The 17,983-nt window shown below is 41.3% G+C and overlaps 1 protein-coding gene across 2 annotated transcripts in view; it reads right to left on the bottom strand.

The window, feature by feature from the left end:
* The window catches only part of MOB2 (MOB kinase activator 2), a 106,707-nt gene that overhangs the window by 43,025 nt on the left and 45,699 nt on the right, over positions 1-17,983 (bottom strand). Inside the window, exon 1 of one of the 2 annotated variants that reach the window (XM_082195186.1) lies at positions 10,200-10,354. The exons of the other annotated variant lie outside the window; for it this stretch is intronic. Coding sequence (XP_082051312.1) covers positions 10,200-10,237 — 38 coding nt within the window. The 5' untranslated portion in view covers positions 10,238-10,354. Of the gene's footprint in view, positions 1-10,199; positions 10,355-17,983 lie in introns of those variants that run through there. 2 annotated transcript variants of the gene reach the window in all.

Raw genomic sequence — 17,983 nt, 5'->3', positions numbered from 1 at the left:
TTATATGTGGGGGGTGCTATTTTGGATACATAACCCTTAGAATGCACACCTGAAAACCAGAGAGAACAAGGGGTTGCTGCAATCTATCTATCTATCTATCTATCTATCTATCTATCTATCTATCTATCTATCTATAGCATACTCCTCTCTCTTCATGAGCTATGGTTCCAATACTTCCCAGGGAAGATGACGGTTAAGCCAGTTTATATGAGTGGTGTAGATATATTTTCAGCACTCCCCTCTCAATTCAACTACACATATTCAGTTTTCAAGAAGATTCAAGTGCTAATATACTTTGATATTACCAAGTACTTGCCTCTGTCCCCAAGATAGCTGGGGGGGGCAGGGAGGAGAGAGAGAGAGAGAGAGAGAGAACAGCTGTGGACAACCCAAATCCAAATTTTGCATTTGATAAGCATTAAACTGCAGTCATACCTAAAACTAATCAAACCAGCTAATTATTAGCCTACCCCCAGCTAAATATTTGCAAAAATGGTTTCATCTTTCAGAAAAGAGGCCAAAGTGCTTGAGAATGTAGGAGAACAATTCCTTTATTACAATTGCCAGTGTGCACTATATCCCTAGACAGAGAAGTCCAGAATAATGGAAACTAATATATTTCTCAATATGATTTTTTTTCCCTTCGCAAGAAAACACAATTGACATTCTTTTCAAATATGCCAGGGTCATGAAAATTACCACACCAAATTAAGATTACAACACAGCTAATTTAAGCCAATATCATTTATCATGATTTGATTAAGTGTCTGTTGGGAGTAGTGGCTACATTTGTTAAAGCACAGCAGTATCACAAACTGATCATTGCCCAAGTCAGAGAAGTGGCAGAATAGAATTGTCTATGCACAGATGCCAACTCCAGATGTTTGCAGAGTATAGAAAGACAATGCATTGCATGTTTTTTTTCTGCTTTTGGCATGTGCTAACCAACACTTCATGGGAATCTGCTTTCCTACTTGTGCACAATTCTAATAACCAACAACCACTTTTAAATTTGTATTAACTAAACATGCACATAAATCACAGAAAACTGTGTGTTAGAGTTCCACTTCAGCAGATGGTTCAGACAATAGTTTAGCATTACAAGAATGAACCACAGTTTGGACTCACATGCGTCTCCCTCCATTCTCAAGTGTTCACAATTCAGATGTTTTCACTTCCATTTAAACCATCAAAATAAATAAATAATAAATGTTAGCTTACCAGATCAAAATGATCCTACATACTCATGGACACAGTGCTATTCTACACTCAGCACTTCTGCATATATGTTGAAACCACAATACACTGCAGCAGTTATTTGTAATGGAAATTGTTACATCAGCTGCAATGACCGGTAAGTAGTCTTGACATCCAGTATGTGTAGTAGGAAGGTGGATTTCCATAATAAAGAAATAAAATTGGCTTCCTCCATAGTACTATTTCCATCTGAAAAAAGTGAAAGCCCAAGAACAAAAGGCTACTCATTATTTGTGGGCGGCTGGTCATCAGCTAGTGCCCTCAGACATAACAGAGGTGACAACAAGATCATTGTTTGGAGCACATTGCTATTATAAATAGCCAGCACATGATGTAATGTTAAAGAGGTTTACTGCTATGGATTTCAGATTTGGTGTATTTGCTTTCACTAGCAAGTTCAAAATTTGCATTAAAAGAGCTAGTCTGACTAGTTTTAAATCAGGAGCGCAATAAACGGGATTGCCTTTTAACTTGGCAGTTATTGGAGTCATGCTGAAACAATATGAAAGAGCACCATTCACTTTCTTAACCCTTTCCCACATTTTAAAGAAGCCAATAAAAGCTTTCAAATGCAGATACCTTATAAACAGAATGCTATAGTTTGAGGAGAGTGAATTGAGAATATAAATGTTTCCTGGTAATATGGATTATTTTGCAGTTTGCACACCAATAGCTAAGAGTACAGCGGATCTTTAATCTTTAACCTTTTTGCCTAGAGGTAAGGTTCATTGAAATCAATGAGACTTAGTTCTGAGTAGACATGCATAGGATTGTCTAGTTAGCAGAACAGGATCAGTTCTATCTGAAAGGGTTGGGAGCATTTTACTCAATAGTCTATTCTATTCTATTGAATAGAACGTAAGGAATCAAAAAATGCATTCGTTGCAATTTCAGCTGCATGTCGCACCACAAAAGCACCCATACTTCATGATTTAGGGGTGTTAATAATGGAGATCTCCTTAATTCAAAGGAAAAGGTATTGGTTTATAACTGAACTCCACATAGCTGGAGGTAGAAATGGTTCATATGTTGAAAATCCAGGGAAGCTGACACAGAATGTTCAGAACCCACAAGACAAACAAACATCACAAGACAAATGAATTCTGAATTGCTATGCATCACAGTCTCTGAGGTTTACAGTAAGTACACAGACCTTCTCTCTCTCTCTCTCTCTCTCTCACACACACACACACACACGGAACTTGTTTGTGAGAGTGTGAAAATAATTCACTAAAATCTTAACACTTATCAGACTTAAGGAAAAGGTAAAAAAATAAAAACTTAATTAACCCCTCTTGAAGACCATAAATACAATGAAGTGAGCTACCACCACAAAACATTCCTTGCTGTTAGATCAGTGATGATGTATTGTTATTGACTGTACAGCATGCTTTTCCAGGAGGCGATAAGAAACTTGGTAAGAAAACGTGAATGAAATGAATGTGCCATGAGGGAAAGTCTTGAGGTGCTTATGTATCACAAACAGGCGCATACACATTTACTTCAAGGACAGTACCCAATGACCAGAAGCCTTCTGAACAAAAATACCGGGAAGCATATCTAAAGGATGTTAATAAAGATAGGCAAAATTAAAGGGACCATGGTTCATTCATCTCTTTAAGTTTGGATTCTACTTTTCAAATATTGGCATGTTTAGAAAACTGTCCATGAAATGTAGCTCTCTCTCCTATCAAATGACTGGTAGGCTACACACCACGCACACACTGCTACCACCAACCCCTGGCAGCACTAAGGAGGCATCACCGGCTTCTTTGCTAGAACTGGAATTGACAGATCTTCCCACCTCAAACCTTCCTTGGCCTTATCTCTGTTCGCTTCCATCTATTTTTTCCTACTGCTGACAATGCAGCGGTACTGGTGTATCAATTAAATATGAACCTACTATGGCTCTAAGGGATGCAAGGTGGCGCTGTGGTCAAAATCACAGAGCCTAGGGCTTGCTGATCAGAAGGTTGGCAGTTCGAATCCCCGCAACGGGGTGAGCTCCCGTTGCTCGGTCCCAGCTCCTGCCAACCTAGCAGTTCGAAATCACATCAAAGTGCAAGTAGATAAATAGGTACCACTCCGGCGGGGAGGTAAACAGCGTTTCCATGCGCTGCTCTGGTTCGCCAGGAGTGGCTTAGTCATGCTGGCCACATGACTCAGAAGCTGTCTGTGGACAAACGCCAGCTCCTTCACCCTACAGAGCGAGATAAGTGCGCAACCCCAGAGTCGTCCGCAACTGGACCTAACGGTCAGGGGTACCTTTACCTTTACTTTACTACGGCTCTGGTCACCCTGGCAGGAGAGAGATAGGAGGTGGTGACCCTGTTGGTTCTCCTTGATCTCTTGGTGACCTTTGGTACCGTTGGCCATGGCTTCCTGCTGGATGGATTCTTTTGGCTGGGAATAGGGGGCACTGTCTCCCCAATTTCTTGCAGGTCCCCATTTGTTCACAGCAAAGTTCAGCATGTATTGCTAGTTTTGAAAAATGTGCATTATGTGGCACAATAATAATATGGTGTACGCAGAATGATGCTAATCAACAACTCATGATGGAGAAGGTAAAAGCTCACTATAAATAAGTTTACATAATCTATTAGCCTATCTATGTTTTTATATGTCTGCTTGTCAGCATTTACATGTACTTAATCACTTGTGGCATACCAGCTACCTCGAAGTGAATGACCAAGAACTATCTCCTGGTGTACCAAGAATTCACTGTCCAACATTGGGCTCCATAACTACTTGGTATGATGTTCCAGCGAAATTCTTTGCCATGAGTATTGAACCGAGCATGCAAACAACTGCTGTCATGATCAGAATACATAGTAGACAGGCTCTAAAGTAGAGCCTGCTTGGTGTAGTGGTTAAGAGCGATAGACTCGTAATCTGGTGAACCGGGTTCGATTCCCCGCTCCTCCACATGCAGCTGCTGGGTGACCTTGGGCCAGTCACACTTCTCTGAAGTCTCTCAGCTCCACTCACCTCACAGAGTGTTTGTTGTGGGGGAGGAAGGGAAAGGAGAATGTTAGCTGCTTTGAGACTCCTTTGGGTAGTGATAAAGCGGGATATCAAATCCAAACTCTTCTCTAAAGTAGTATGTATGTATGTATGTATGTATGTATGTATTTTCTATGCCGCCCTTCATCCAAGGATCAGAGGGTGGCTTACAATATAAAGTAGGTAGTTATTCCTTTTAATATGCATTGTCATAATTTAATATGCCTTAGTAAATAGGCTTCATACAAACACATACAAAACAGGTACATGAGCAAATGCTGCAAAGCTATATGCCAGACACACAGGGTACAGCAGCAAGAACTCAGAATGGAGAAATGTTTTTAAAAACTTACCAAGAAAAGTGCCTAAGTATAACAGTAAGCAAATTACTGTGATAATGACCTTCATGGTATAGAAATATCTGCAGTGTAAACAAACACTTAAGAACAGTTGCAAATGAGAAGCCAAGCTGGAGAGCACAATGATACCAAGGACAGGGAGTACAGCAATTCATGCTTCAACCTTGAAGATGTAAAAGCATGAGAAGAAAGCCTGTGAACAGATACTTATGTGCTAATGTATGACTAGTAAATCTCCTCTAGGCAAATAGCAAGGAAAGCATTTCAAACTTTTTTTTCCTTTTAGACAGCTAACAGCCTAGGGTCTGAGTGAGCAGCCAAGCTAGTAACATTTGTGGGTTACTTGCAGCGCCTGAAGGCTTCTTTCCTCAAGCCCTAAACTCCCATTTCCGCTAAGAATCTATTCTCATGGAACCCAATTATTGTGAAAATCTTTCCTCTCTCCCCCCCCCACCTGTCTGAAATGAGAACATGAGAACTTTCTAATTCCAAGAAATGCCTATGACTTCTCACCTGGGAGTTTCTAGCTCTGGATCAAGTCGTTCTCTAGGTGCAATGGGATGCAAGTGGAGCCTGATACCACTCTGAGAAAAACATTTTTTTAAAAAAAAACCTCTTACGCAACGATTTGTGACATCTGCACTAAAACTATTTGCAAGTGTCTGGTTTGCATGGTGTTAAATAAGGGCAAGTAGAATGAGATAAAATGAACAATTTTTTTTATTTCATTCTTGAAGTATTTCCTGAAGGAAACTCTCTGTCTTAGTTGTTGCAGCTTTAAAGAGTAGTTATGTTATGCAGGCATTACTGAGATTCTGTGTAACACATCTGAATTCTTAATTGAATACACAGTGGTTTGGGAGGGAACTGCAAAAATGTTTGATATCCCAGTTAAAGAGGTGAAATGATGGACCTATCCTACCCAGAAACCGTAAGTGCCAAGGCAACTAAAGGCTACTCAGTCACCAGCAACTCCACTGGATGTTACCTCTTCTCCAACCATGGGAGAAGAAAGCGCGAAAAATTCTTATGTTTTGAAATAACCCTAAATAAGATGAATAAAACCTATTTTTGGGTATGTGTATATGCATTCTACTACAACCTCATATCTTGAAATCTTCTCAACTCAAAGCAAAGCTCTGTAGTTGTTATCCTACCAGATCAACTTTGAAGTTCCTTATCAGAAAGGTCCTAAGCTGCTGCCTAAATATACTCTATTTAACTGCTGTTGGATTTGATGCTGTTTCAATTCACTTTTACTGCAGTTGCATGTTTTTATTGAAGGTTTATTGCTATTTTATTGTCAACTTGTGAGTAGCACTTGCATTGGAAACTGGTTACAAATTCTCAATACAAACAGCTGAAGGTAAAGATGTCACAAGTTAAAACATGAAGAACATGCATGGTGCAAATAGCCCAAGGTTTCTGACATTCACAGTAGGCATCAACAACTGATTTAACATCAACAACTGCTACTTCGTTTACTGTCTTCACCAACCTGATGGACTGGTCATTACAGTGATTTAAAGGTTAGCTTCTTATCACATGTGGCCGATGACTACAAACAAGGAAATACCACATACCCTAAAGTGTTGCAGGTGATTGTTCATATTTCCGCACTATAAGGGAAGTTGCACAAAACAGATAATGTACTGAACACATCACCTTTATCTTGGTTTGAGGATCCAGATCAAAGAACTAAAAGAACAACTGTGAACTTTCCCCAAGACAGAGTGGAGGGGAGATGCTCAAATCTCTTTGGCAAGCAAGCAACCTGTCAGGACTCAATCATTCTAGTAGGATGAAGTCACATGCAACATATGCTGAAACAGATGTCACAAAAACACAGAACTGCAAACAAGAGTAAATGAGGAAAGGGAATGGATTCTGGTATTGCAAAGGCAGTCCACACAATCTTGCCATAATGCTCCCATGCTGCTTCTCTCATATTGCTTCCTAAAAGAGAAGACACATTTGGCAGGTACTCTCCCTGGTGGTTCACCTGGAACAATGTTCAGTGTTTCAGATAGGCTCTGTATCTGCCCTATCCTTTTGGCTTTTAATTTCTTCCCTACATCTATGAAGCTGTTCGGGAGGAGAAGACAAATACAAAAGCAATTACAAACCAATGATATTAAAGGGCAAGTTTTGCAAGGGCAAACTACTTTTCTGCTGACAAGTTAAAGGTTTGGCTGAACAAGAAAAGCTTTTTTCTTTGGCATTGTTTCCATTACATAATGTTATGAGGCCACCTGTGATGAGACAAACAAATTATGAATGGATTTAATTAGATAGATTCTCTCCCCTACATGCACTGCTTAATTTAGAAACCAAGCATTTTTGTTAGAACTAATAGTGCTCAGGCACTGGAAAAACCAGCAATGCTGAACAAGCAAAATAGCACCTGAGCACTAAGATATCAAAAAAATCACTCCCAGCATGGCAATTGCTCTGCTGTCACAGAAAAAGGAGGGTCTCAGGAAAAGGAGACCATCACCCCAGAAGGAAAATGATCCAGGGGAGCAACCAGCTATCTATTCAAAGAAAGGATGCAATTTAGGAAGGCAAAGTACACACCAATCACAAAATAGGTGATGTTTCTAGCTCCATTTAAGGTGCTCACACTAGTATATAAAGCCCTAAACAACTTAGGCCCCAAATAGCTGGAAGACTGGCTACTTTCCTGCAGACCCAATTGGGTCTTAAGATCAGCAGACGGGGACCTCCTGATAGTTCTGCCAGCCTCAGAAGTTCAAAAGATGGCCCTGGAAAGGGGAGGTGCTATACAGTTTTTGTTGAATGCTGAAAATGTACCTCTCTACTCTGGTCTTTGACAACTGAGATGTGTGTTTTCACACCCACCCTATTCTTGTGACTGTAATTTGTTCAATCTTTTTTTTATTGCTGAATTTTAAATTGTTGCAACCCACCCCAGGACATGCTAGTAAAAAGCAGGTAATAAATGTATTATTAGTGGTGATGATGATTATGTCAGTTGCCTGGCGTGAAGCTTGCACATATCCTCACTTGCTACTTGGTCGTAGTGAGTGGGCTTGCATGTTCCTATGATCCTTGTGAGCAAAGCCATCAGGAATCTCATGCTCCCAAGGCCAGGCTTCCTCAACCTCGGCCCTCCAGATGTTTTGAGACTACAATTCCCATCATCCCTGACCACTACTCCTGGTAGCTAGGGATCATAGGAGTTGTAGGCCAAAAACATCTGGAGGGCCAAGGCTGAGGAAGCCTGCCCAAGGTGGTAAGGCCAAGGGGGAGGAGCTAGACAAAGAATGACTCAAGAAGTCCTCAACAGCAGAACAGGTGGAAGATGCTGGCATTTTACAACAGCTGTGAAAGTGGATGAAGGTTGCAGCAGATAAGAATTTAGTGGTTGTGTGACACTTATGCCATCGGAATAGAGACTTACTGTGTGTTGGTCAGCATGCAGTGATCTACACACATAAAACAAACATAAAACACACAGGCATCTTCCAAAAACCCATCCAAAACCCAACCCCCCAAAAATCCCATGGCGATTGGCAAATGGTAACGGTGGCAGGATCGTGAAATCTGGAAGCCCCTAGTCATGAACCGGCACAGAGGTGGTGGATACAGATTCAGTCGTCCTGACTCAAGGAATGAGGCAGTTTAGTATCTCGGCAGCTGTATCCACAACTGAGCAGTCCTATTTAGGATGCACTCTGCTCACCCCGAAAAGGGGGAAGGGCTAGAAAAGGTGCCCTAAACACAGTCTGCCTCCCTTTTTCCCTGACTGGATTGCCGCGCCCAGTCAGGTCACCACCCAGCAGTCGGAAAGTTAAGATCGTGTTCATGGAAGACAATCTTACTTGGCTACGAGTGATCGGTCCAGCAGCAGCAGCACATGTCACTCTTTGTGGCCTCAAAGTTCAACTTAAGAAACTCTCTTGTGCATTTCACTGCCTTCTAAGGTCTGGCCATTAGAGAAGCCCCCACTGTGCATTACTATGGTAGCAGCCTATATGTGGACCTCCTGCATCAAGTACTGAATCTTATCTTTACTTTGTTTCACCAGCAGTTGAATACTTTTCTTTCTCAGTGAGCTTTTAAAGCTGCTATTGTTCAAGTGAATGCCTGTGATTTTCCCTCCATAATACTGCTACCTGAGTGCTAGAGGGTAGGCTGGGGTGCCTAGAATCCAGCTCACAGGTCACACTTGTCTGCTAGGCTTCCTCATTTGGCCCACAAGCACATTTTGGAATAGCCACACTTTCTGCCCTTCACCTGATGCCTCATAAAACTTCGAATGTGGGGCACATAGAGGCAGGGCCTGACAGGTGCTGCCAATTTACAGCATCTGCCAAGCCCCCTTGTGCAGCTTCTGTAGTGTCTGAAAACCACCTGGTTGTCAGGAGCTTCTGAAACATTATGCACACTGGTTCAAAAAAAATCCTATCTAGTTATTTCACCACAGGATGAATTAGGAAGAACACTAACTGAAGAAAAGATTTAGCAGAAAATCCAAAGACACACTAAAAAGTTAGATTAATTGTAGTCAATAGATCTTACAGCAAAAGTGTATTTAGGATTCAAGAGACTAACAAACCTTGGAAGCTGTTTCTGCACTTTGCCTCACTTTAAGAGTCTTCTCTTTAAAAAGGAATTACTACAATGTTTCCGATATCTACAAAACAATAGCAATGTTCACAATTTATGGCATTAAACAAGCTGTCAAATCTATGTATAAAGTTATCATAGCAAGCTGCTACAAAACATAGGATTCCGCAACATATGGTAATCTTATTCAAAATATTTAAAAGCAAGCTGTTGTCTAACATGTTCATATATTCCAGACCTAAGCATTATTAAATATAGCTGTAACTAATTGATATATTCAAGGTAAAACTGAGCTACAAAACTAAGTGTAAAGTGGGATGGTTTTCCCATGAACTTTATGTTGTATTTAAAACTCCAAAATGAAATCCAAGATTTCAGGTTAAACTCTAGCATCTTCTTGCACCAGAAAGCACTTTCCACTGCATCAATTTTCTAGGAGTTAAGGAAAAAGCAAACATGGTTTTTTTAAAGAAAAAGATCATGTGCAGAAACTTTAAGAATTGTATTAAGAGTTGGGCTCCTTTCAACTACCAAGGCACCTTTCCATTCCTTCACATTTAGGAATCCATGTGGCCCAGTGGGAAGGCTGGCACTTACTCCTGAAAGACCTAGCTCATCCTGCATAAGTCATGAACTCACAGTTTGACCTTGGGCAAAACACTTTCTCCTTGTCTAAGTTTCCTTCTGTAAATCAGGAACAAGAGTGATCTACCAAATGAGGTATTGTGAGGACATGGAAAAATGGGAAATAGGTTTGCCAAAAAAAACAAACAAACAAGAATACTCATGCTTTGGTCTTGCTTCAGTTCCCACTAAAAGTCAGTAAATAAATACAGTAAGCAAATATGTGATCATACCAGCAATAGAAATAGAGAAACTTTGGAAAACAACTGTCTTAACTTCACAAACAAATTATACCTTTCCATACCATTTGAGGGGTGGGGGGTGGAAAGTATGAAACAAATGAAAGTGGGTATCATTCCTTACCTATTCAATGTATAGGACCCATTCCTCTTGAGTCTCATGCTTGCAGACAAAAATTTGAGGAAAAAATCCAGAATGGAATCTGCTTGTCCTAGTTTAATGAGAACTGAAGCACCTGTTTGTCAGAAAGTCTTTTGCTGGTCAGGGAACGTCTTTCCTGTTTCACACAGTCATCAGTTGGGAACAATCAGAAACCGCCAATTAGCAGGAAATATAAAGGAAATCGGTTCAGGCAAAACAAGAGCCTGAGGATGTAAAATACTCCACCTCTTTACAAGCAAAACCCTCAAAACCTTTTCCAAAAAGGAGCAGAATTTGGCAGCTGAAGCAAAGCAAAAGGAAGAGATAAAAAAATGTTAAGTCCTCTCTAAGTTTCAAAGGTTAATGATAAAGATGAATCAAGTTTGCTATGTTTTGCCCTCTTCTAATTAGTCTGAAAGCAGCTTCAGATATTCCCTCTTCCTCTCAAGCCTGCTTGACTTATTGCTCAAGTATTTATGACTGCCTCAGCAGAACAAGGCAAATGAGAAACAAATCAAAGTAGCTGGTGTCCAGATTATTTAATATCACAAAAAAGAGATCAAGCCGCAGACAACCGAGCAGGAGAGTAGGTGGGACAGCTACATTTAACACAAAAAGCAGGCTGCTCTAGAGTCTTGCACATGGAAGGGTGGGGTGGGGGCAGTGAGGAAGAAATGCTTCCAATAGTCCAGTCCCGGGCAGGCTGCCCTGCATAAATGACTAGATCACACTGTCTCTGATTAGGCTGCTTAGCTTCTCTTCCTGTACAGCCTGCCGCTCCCTGACTGTTTAGCAATATGCTGTGGACCCACACAATTTCTATAGCACAGAACTATAACTGTTATGTAATGTTCTAAGCATTTTTAAAATGAGACTCGAACTGCAGCACCTGCAGTGGTTCCATAGAACAAGGACTGCTTCACACTACATGGAGAGCACTTCCAAGGAGGAATATAATGTGAACATGTACACAAATGGTAAATTGTGGTTCTGAGTTTGTATATGCACATTAGGAAGCTGCAGTTGGTTCCCTAGCACATGGACAAAATATGCAAGCGACAGGGAAAGATGCAAGATCTTCACACAATCGATATGCAGATTTCATCACAATCACAACATGAATCCCATTCTGCATGGAAATTCCAAATCATATACTATGGACCTCTAAGAGTACAAGAGGAAATTAATTGGACTAGCTTGCTTTTGAAGTAAGAAAAACAAGCTTTCAAGCTATTCAAGATTTAGGAGAATCAAAACAAAGATTAAAGGAAAGGCATCTTATGTGCCCAGACTGTTAAGCAACTCAGATGAGTCAGATGTAAGGTTATCAACAGCCTGTGTGAACATCCTATCAGTTCATTATTATCTGCTCTGAATACCTGAGGGATTTGTATCTTCACAGGTTTAAACCTAGGATTTTATGTATATACATCAATAACATAGGGTAGCATTTCAGGCATGTAATGAAATTGACTCTAAATAGCATTAATGCGGGATTTTAGCATTATGGTCAAATTAATGTATTACATAAGAACCAGAGAGAAGAAAAATTAACTGGAATCAGCAGGCAGGTATGAGCCATTTAAGGAAAGTACTGTACTTTTTTGTGTATCAGACAAGGATTTTATATTTTTAAAACCATGTTAAAAATTGTGGGGTGTCTGATACACGGATAGTGCGTAGAGGGGACGTGGGATTGGTTGCTGCTGTGAGGCGGAGATTATCAGCGGCTATTGGGTGTGTTACTGGTGACTGCGGCAAAGGCTGATGTTGATTGGCTGTTGCTGCGGCAATTTGGTTGGTGATTGGTGGCTTCTGCTGGTGAGGGGACAGACGATAGGTGGCTTTTGCGCAAGTGTCAGCGCAGATCCGACTGGCGATCCCGCCTTATAAAAGCTCAACAACTCTGAGCAATCTCCCTTCATTTTCTTAATTTGGAGACCCGAAAAATAGGGGCCTTCTTATACACGGAGGCCTGTTATACATGGAAAAATACGGTATATAGTACAAAATTAGATGCACCACTGAATAGCAGAATAGGAAACAAGAGGTTGGTGGCATTTCTTTTCACGTGTGAACCAAGCCAGTTATCAGCCCTAAATCAGGCAGCTAAAACATAAGCAGCTTTTACCATATGCAAACACAAAAACAACAAATCTTAGGTAGGAAGTTTCATGATGGAGTAGGTAGGACATATTTGGCCAAACAAAACTGCATATTTGGACAAAATGTCAGCACCACTGCAACTGATTATTTAAAAGAATTCATGGATATGGTAGTGCTCCAAGACAAGGCTGAACTCAGAGTTCCCAAAGTGTGCTAGGACAAGATTCTCACACCTGATAAACCATGTGTTAGAGCCACTAGAAGCGCAACCGAATTAAAACAAAGATCAAAATGAGCCTTGGGAGCCATACTTGAAGGACCCTGGAGACAAAGGTCTTAGAAGAAAGGAAAGCTTATAAATGAAAAACTGCTACCCATGAACTCTACCAACAAAATGCCCATGAAAACCAACAGAAGCCTTGGGGGCACACAATGCACAGAATGCAATTGATAAAAGCTTTTGGAGTGCAAAGAGAATGCGATCCAAAGACACGTAGCTATCCAAACCAGACCAAACCTTATAACTGAATTATAAACCAAATTAGATTATATTATAATTGTATTTAACTTAAACCATAAAAAATAAGGGCTGTTCAGATGCTGCTTCACACCAGAATGAGGCTGGGAAAAAGCTCTGGGCTCCTGCACTGCTTTCCCTGTCCATTTGTGTGCGGGCAGGAGGAGAATAAGGAGTGGACCAGGAGATCAAGTCTTGCATGACTCAATCCCAGAGGTCAAAGTAGCATCTGGTCACGACTCTGGGATTTCTGCACTAGCAGGAGCTTTATGCTCCTGATACAACTCCAATGGTGGGATTTACATGAAGGAAATTATACTACGTCACTTCTGTTTTCAGGCATTAAGAACCATTAGCATGGGGGGAGGGGGCCCACATACATGGGTGGTACAGCTTCTACATGTTAAAACTTACTTCTCCCCCCGTCCCCCGCCCCCAAGCTAAATGTCTCACTTCCCCCTTGAGGTTCAATTACTCAGTACACTATTTTAAGTAAGTAATGTCTAAAATTGTCTTAAAATAAATTTAAAATGTTTGATACAACACAGTCTTGGTTCTGTCTGCAAACTTACTTCTCAAACATAGAACAAAACTACCTACAAGTGTGAAACTACTTTAATAAAAACATAAATATATAAACTGAGATACACAAAATGTCCTTCTTTACCACAACACACAGAGTAAAAAATCCTCCCCCCCACACACACACTTTTCAATTTTAGAGATTTGTTAGATGCAGCCGTCAACAAAAGCCACAATTAAGAGTCGAGATAAGCATGCTTAACTGCATGCTGGACAGTGGCCAAGTTCTTAAATATCCAAATACATGAAGCCACTATTCCTAAGAGATCCAAGTTCATAAAGTTACATAAATTGCACATAAAGGGGGAGGAGGAGGAAAGCTTGCAGTTTACTGGAGTATTTCCCCCCCTCCTGCCGCAGAGAAGGAACAATCAGGTAATTGAGGCACAACATTTGCCCAGATACAGGAAGCGACTGTTCAGCTTGCCAATTTGCTCCACCCAAGTCCTCCCAAGCTGGTATAAAAGGCTTTGCTGCAAAATATAGCCAGTGACACAATCTAGGAGGAGGAAAGCTGTGGAGGGAGAGCAAGAGACGTGAGTTCAGGAAGAAAAAGCAATGAGATTTGCTTTAGCTGATATTTGCAGTGACCAAAAAGAGTAGCAAACCCTCCAGAAAAATACTTGGATGGACACTTACACCACACCTGATCTGAATAGCCCTCTGGGACAGGCACAAACACAAACACACAAACACACACACACACACACGATAACCAAAACTGCTTTGCTATTCTAGCTCAATCGCCTGAAGCAGGAGAAGTAGAACAGTTCAGTCCTCCACACTGCACAGAGGGCTTGTACCCTACGTGCAGACCAAAGAGTGAGCAGAAAAGAGCGCCAAGAATGGGCAGAAAGTTTATTAGTATTTACTGGAAGTTCCAAATGATTTGAAGTAGATCAAAAAGGGTTTTCTGTCTCCAAATTGTCTAATAATAGCAACTAAAAATTGTTTGGGCAAATCAGGGGTGGATTTTTATGTGAGAGACCATTTTTCCCGTATATGAACCTGCTGCCTGGGCTCTGAGATCTTCAGCGAGGCCCTTCTCTCAGTCCCACCACCATCACAGGCAGCCTTGGTGGAGAGGGCCTTCTCGGTGGGTGATCCCAGAGTTAGGACATTAGACTAGCTCCAGCCTTGCTGTCCTTCTGCCAGCAGCTGAAGACCTTTCTATTCCAAGAGGAATTTTGGAACTGAGGAAAATGTGATGTGTCTATTGTTATTGTCTGTGTTTTTAATGGATCATTTTATAGTCTTTTAATTCTGTTAGTGTTTAATTACATTAATGACATACGTTTCCATGTTTTTAGCTTGTTCTAGTAAGTCTCCTTGAGTCCCATACTGGGAAAAAGATGGGATATAAATAAATACTATTACCACTACTATTACTACACTACTACTAATAATAATTTCAACAGCAAAACCTTATAGAAATTGCCCTGCTTGATTCAGGGCAGAGCAGCTGTGCATAATTTTCCCATGAAAAGACATACCACAAGGGGTTATCTTATGTATTTTTACTCTCATGGGGACAATGCCAAATAGGAAAATGACCCATGGTGGGGCAACCTCCCCAATTAATGCCCTGTTTAGCTCTGCAGCTGGCTTTTACTGCATGCACAGAAGTTACATACAATAAGATGTAGTTTGACCAGGAGTGCGTTTTGCCAACTACTTTTAACATGCCAACGGCACCCCTTCCTAGAGAAATCATTCATTCTCTCATTCTCTCCATGTAATGTACTTGATACTGGGCTGCCCTAAAGATCAGCTGATTGTTAATGCCTGCAAACACTATTTCAGGCCAATCACATCTTCCCCCCCTTCCCACACCTGACATCATTCATAACATAAGTTTAGGTCATGTAGGTATGTTGTTGTTGTTGTTTAGTCGTTTAGTCGTGTCCGACTCTTCGTGACCCCATGGACCAGAGCACGCCAGGCACTTCTGTCCTCCACTGCCTCCCGCAGTTTGATCAAACTCATGCTAGTAGCTTCAAGAACACCATCCAACCATCTCATTCTCTGTCGTCCCCTTCTCCTTGTGCCCTCCATCTTTCCCAACATCAGGGTCTTTTCCAGGGAGTCCTCTCTTCTCATGAGGTGGCCAAAGTATTGGAGCCTCAGCTTCACGATCTGTCCTTCCAGTGAGCACTCAGGGCTGATTTCCTTCAGGATGGAGAGGTTTGATCTTCTTGCAGTCCATGGGACTCTCAAGAGTCTCCTCCAGCACCATAATTCAAAAGCATCAATTCTTCGGCGATCAGCCTTCTTTATGGTCCAGCTCTCACTTCCATACATCACTACTGGGAAAACCATGGCTTTTACTATACGGACCTTTGTTGGCAAGGTGATGTCTCTGCTTTTTAAGATGTTGTCTAGGTTTGCCATCGCCTTTCTCCCAAGGAGCAGGCGTCTTTTAATTTCGTGACTGCTGTCACCATCTGCACTGATCATGGAGCCCAAGAAAGTAAAATCTCTCACTGCCTCCATTTCTTCCCCATCTATTTGCCAGGAGGTGATGGGCCCAGTGGCCATGATCTTCGTTTTTTTGATGTTGAGCTTCAGACCATATTTTGCGCTCTCCTCTTTCACCCTCATTAAAAGGTTCTTTAATTCCTCTTCACTTTCTGCCATCAAGGTTGTGTCATCTGCATATCTGAGGTTGTTGATATTTCTTCCGGCAATCTTAATTCCGGCTTGGGATTCATCCAGCCCAGCCTTTCGCATGATGAATTCTGCATATAAGTTAAATAAGCAGGGAGACAATATACAGCCTTGCCGTACTCCTTTCCCAATTTGGAACCAATCAGTTGTTCCATATCCAGTTCTAACTGTAGCTTCTTGTCCCACATAGAGATTTCGCAGGAGACAGATGAGGTGATCAGGCACTCCCATTTCTTTAAGAACTTGCCATAGTTTGCTGTGGTCAACACAGTCAAAGGCTTTTGCATAGTCAATGAAGCAGAAGTAGATGTCTTTCTGGAACTCTCTGGCTTTCTCCATAATCCAGCGCATGTTTGCAATTTGGTCTCTGGTTCCTCTGCCTCTTCTAAATCCAGCTTGCACTTCTGGGAGTTCTCGGTCCACATACTGCTTGAGCCTTCCTTGTAGAATTTTAAGCATAACCTTGCTAGCATGTGAAATGAGTGAAATTGTGCGGTAGTTGGAGCATTCTTTGGCACTGCCTTTCTTTGGGATTGGAATGTAGACTGATCTTCTCCAATCCTCTGGCCACTGCTGAGTTTTCCAAACTTGCTGGCATATTGAGTGTAGCACCTTAACAGCATCATCTTTTAAAATTTTAAACAGTTCAGCTGGAATACCATCACTTCCACTGGCCTTGTTATTTGCAGTGCTTTCTAAGGCCCATTTGACTTCACTCTCCAGGATGTCTGGCTCAAGGTCAGCAACCACACTACCTGGGGTGTATGAGACATCCATATCTTTCTGGTATAATTCCTCTGTGTATTCTTGCCACCTCTTCTTGATGTCTTCTGCTTCAGTTAGATCTTTACCACTTTTGTCCTTTATTATGGTAATCTTTGTACGAAATGTTCCTTTCATATTTCCAATTTTCTTGAACAGATCTCTGGTTCTTCCCATTCTGTTGCTTTCCTCTATTTCTTTGCATTGCTCGTTTAAGAAGGCCTTCTTGTCTCTCCTTGCTGTTCTTTGGAAATCTGCATTCAATTTCCTGTATCTTTCACTATCTCCCTCGCATTTTGCTTGCCTTCTCTCCTCCGCTATTTGTAAGGCCTCGTTGGACAGCCACTTTGCTTTCTTGCATTTCTTTTTCATTGGGATGGTTTTAGTTGCTGCCTCCTGTATAATGTTGCGAGCCTCCATCCATAGTTCTTCAGGCACTCTGTCCAGCAAATCTAAATCCTTAAACCTGTTCCTCACTTCCACTGTGTATTCATAAGGGATTTGGTTTAGATTGTATCTTACCTGTCCAGTGGTTTTTCCTACTTTCTTCAGTTTAAGCTTGAATTTTGCTATAAGGAGCTGATGATCTGAGCCACAGTCAGCTCCAGGTCTTGTTTTTGCTGACTGTATAGAGCTTCTCCATCTTTGGCTGCAGAGAATATAATCAATCTGATTTTGATGTTGCCCATCTGGGGATGTCCATGTGTAGAGTCGTCTCTTGTGTTGTTGGAAAAGCGTGTTTGTGATGACCAGCTTGTTCTCTTGACAGAACTCTATTAGCCTTTGCCCTGCTTCGTTTTGATCTCCAAGGCCAAACTTGCCAGTTGTTCCTTTTATCTCTTGATTCCCTACTTTAGCATTCCAATCCCCTATAATGAGCAGAACATCCTTCTTTGGTGTCACTTCGATAAGGTTTTGTAAGTCTTCATAGAACTGGTCAATTTCAGTTTCTTCAGCACCAGTAGTTGGTGCATAAACTTGGATTACTGTGATGTTAAAAGGTCTGCCTTGGATTCGTATCGAGATCATTCTATCATTTTTGAGACTGCATCCCAGTACAGCTTTCGCCACTCTTTTGTTGACTATGAGGGCCACTCCATTTCTCTTACGGGTTTCTTGCCCACAGTAGTAG

The sequence above is a fragment of the Podarcis vaucheri genome (genome assembly GCF_965113315.1).
Source record: "Podarcis vaucheri genome assembly, chromosome: 1".
In the NCBI taxonomy this organism is placed as follows: Eukaryota; Metazoa; Chordata; class Lepidosauria; order Squamata; family Lacertidae; genus Podarcis; species Podarcis vaucheri.
The sequence above is the reverse complement of the archived record's forward strand: the minus strand, read 5'-3'. Positions and strand labels throughout refer to the sequence as shown.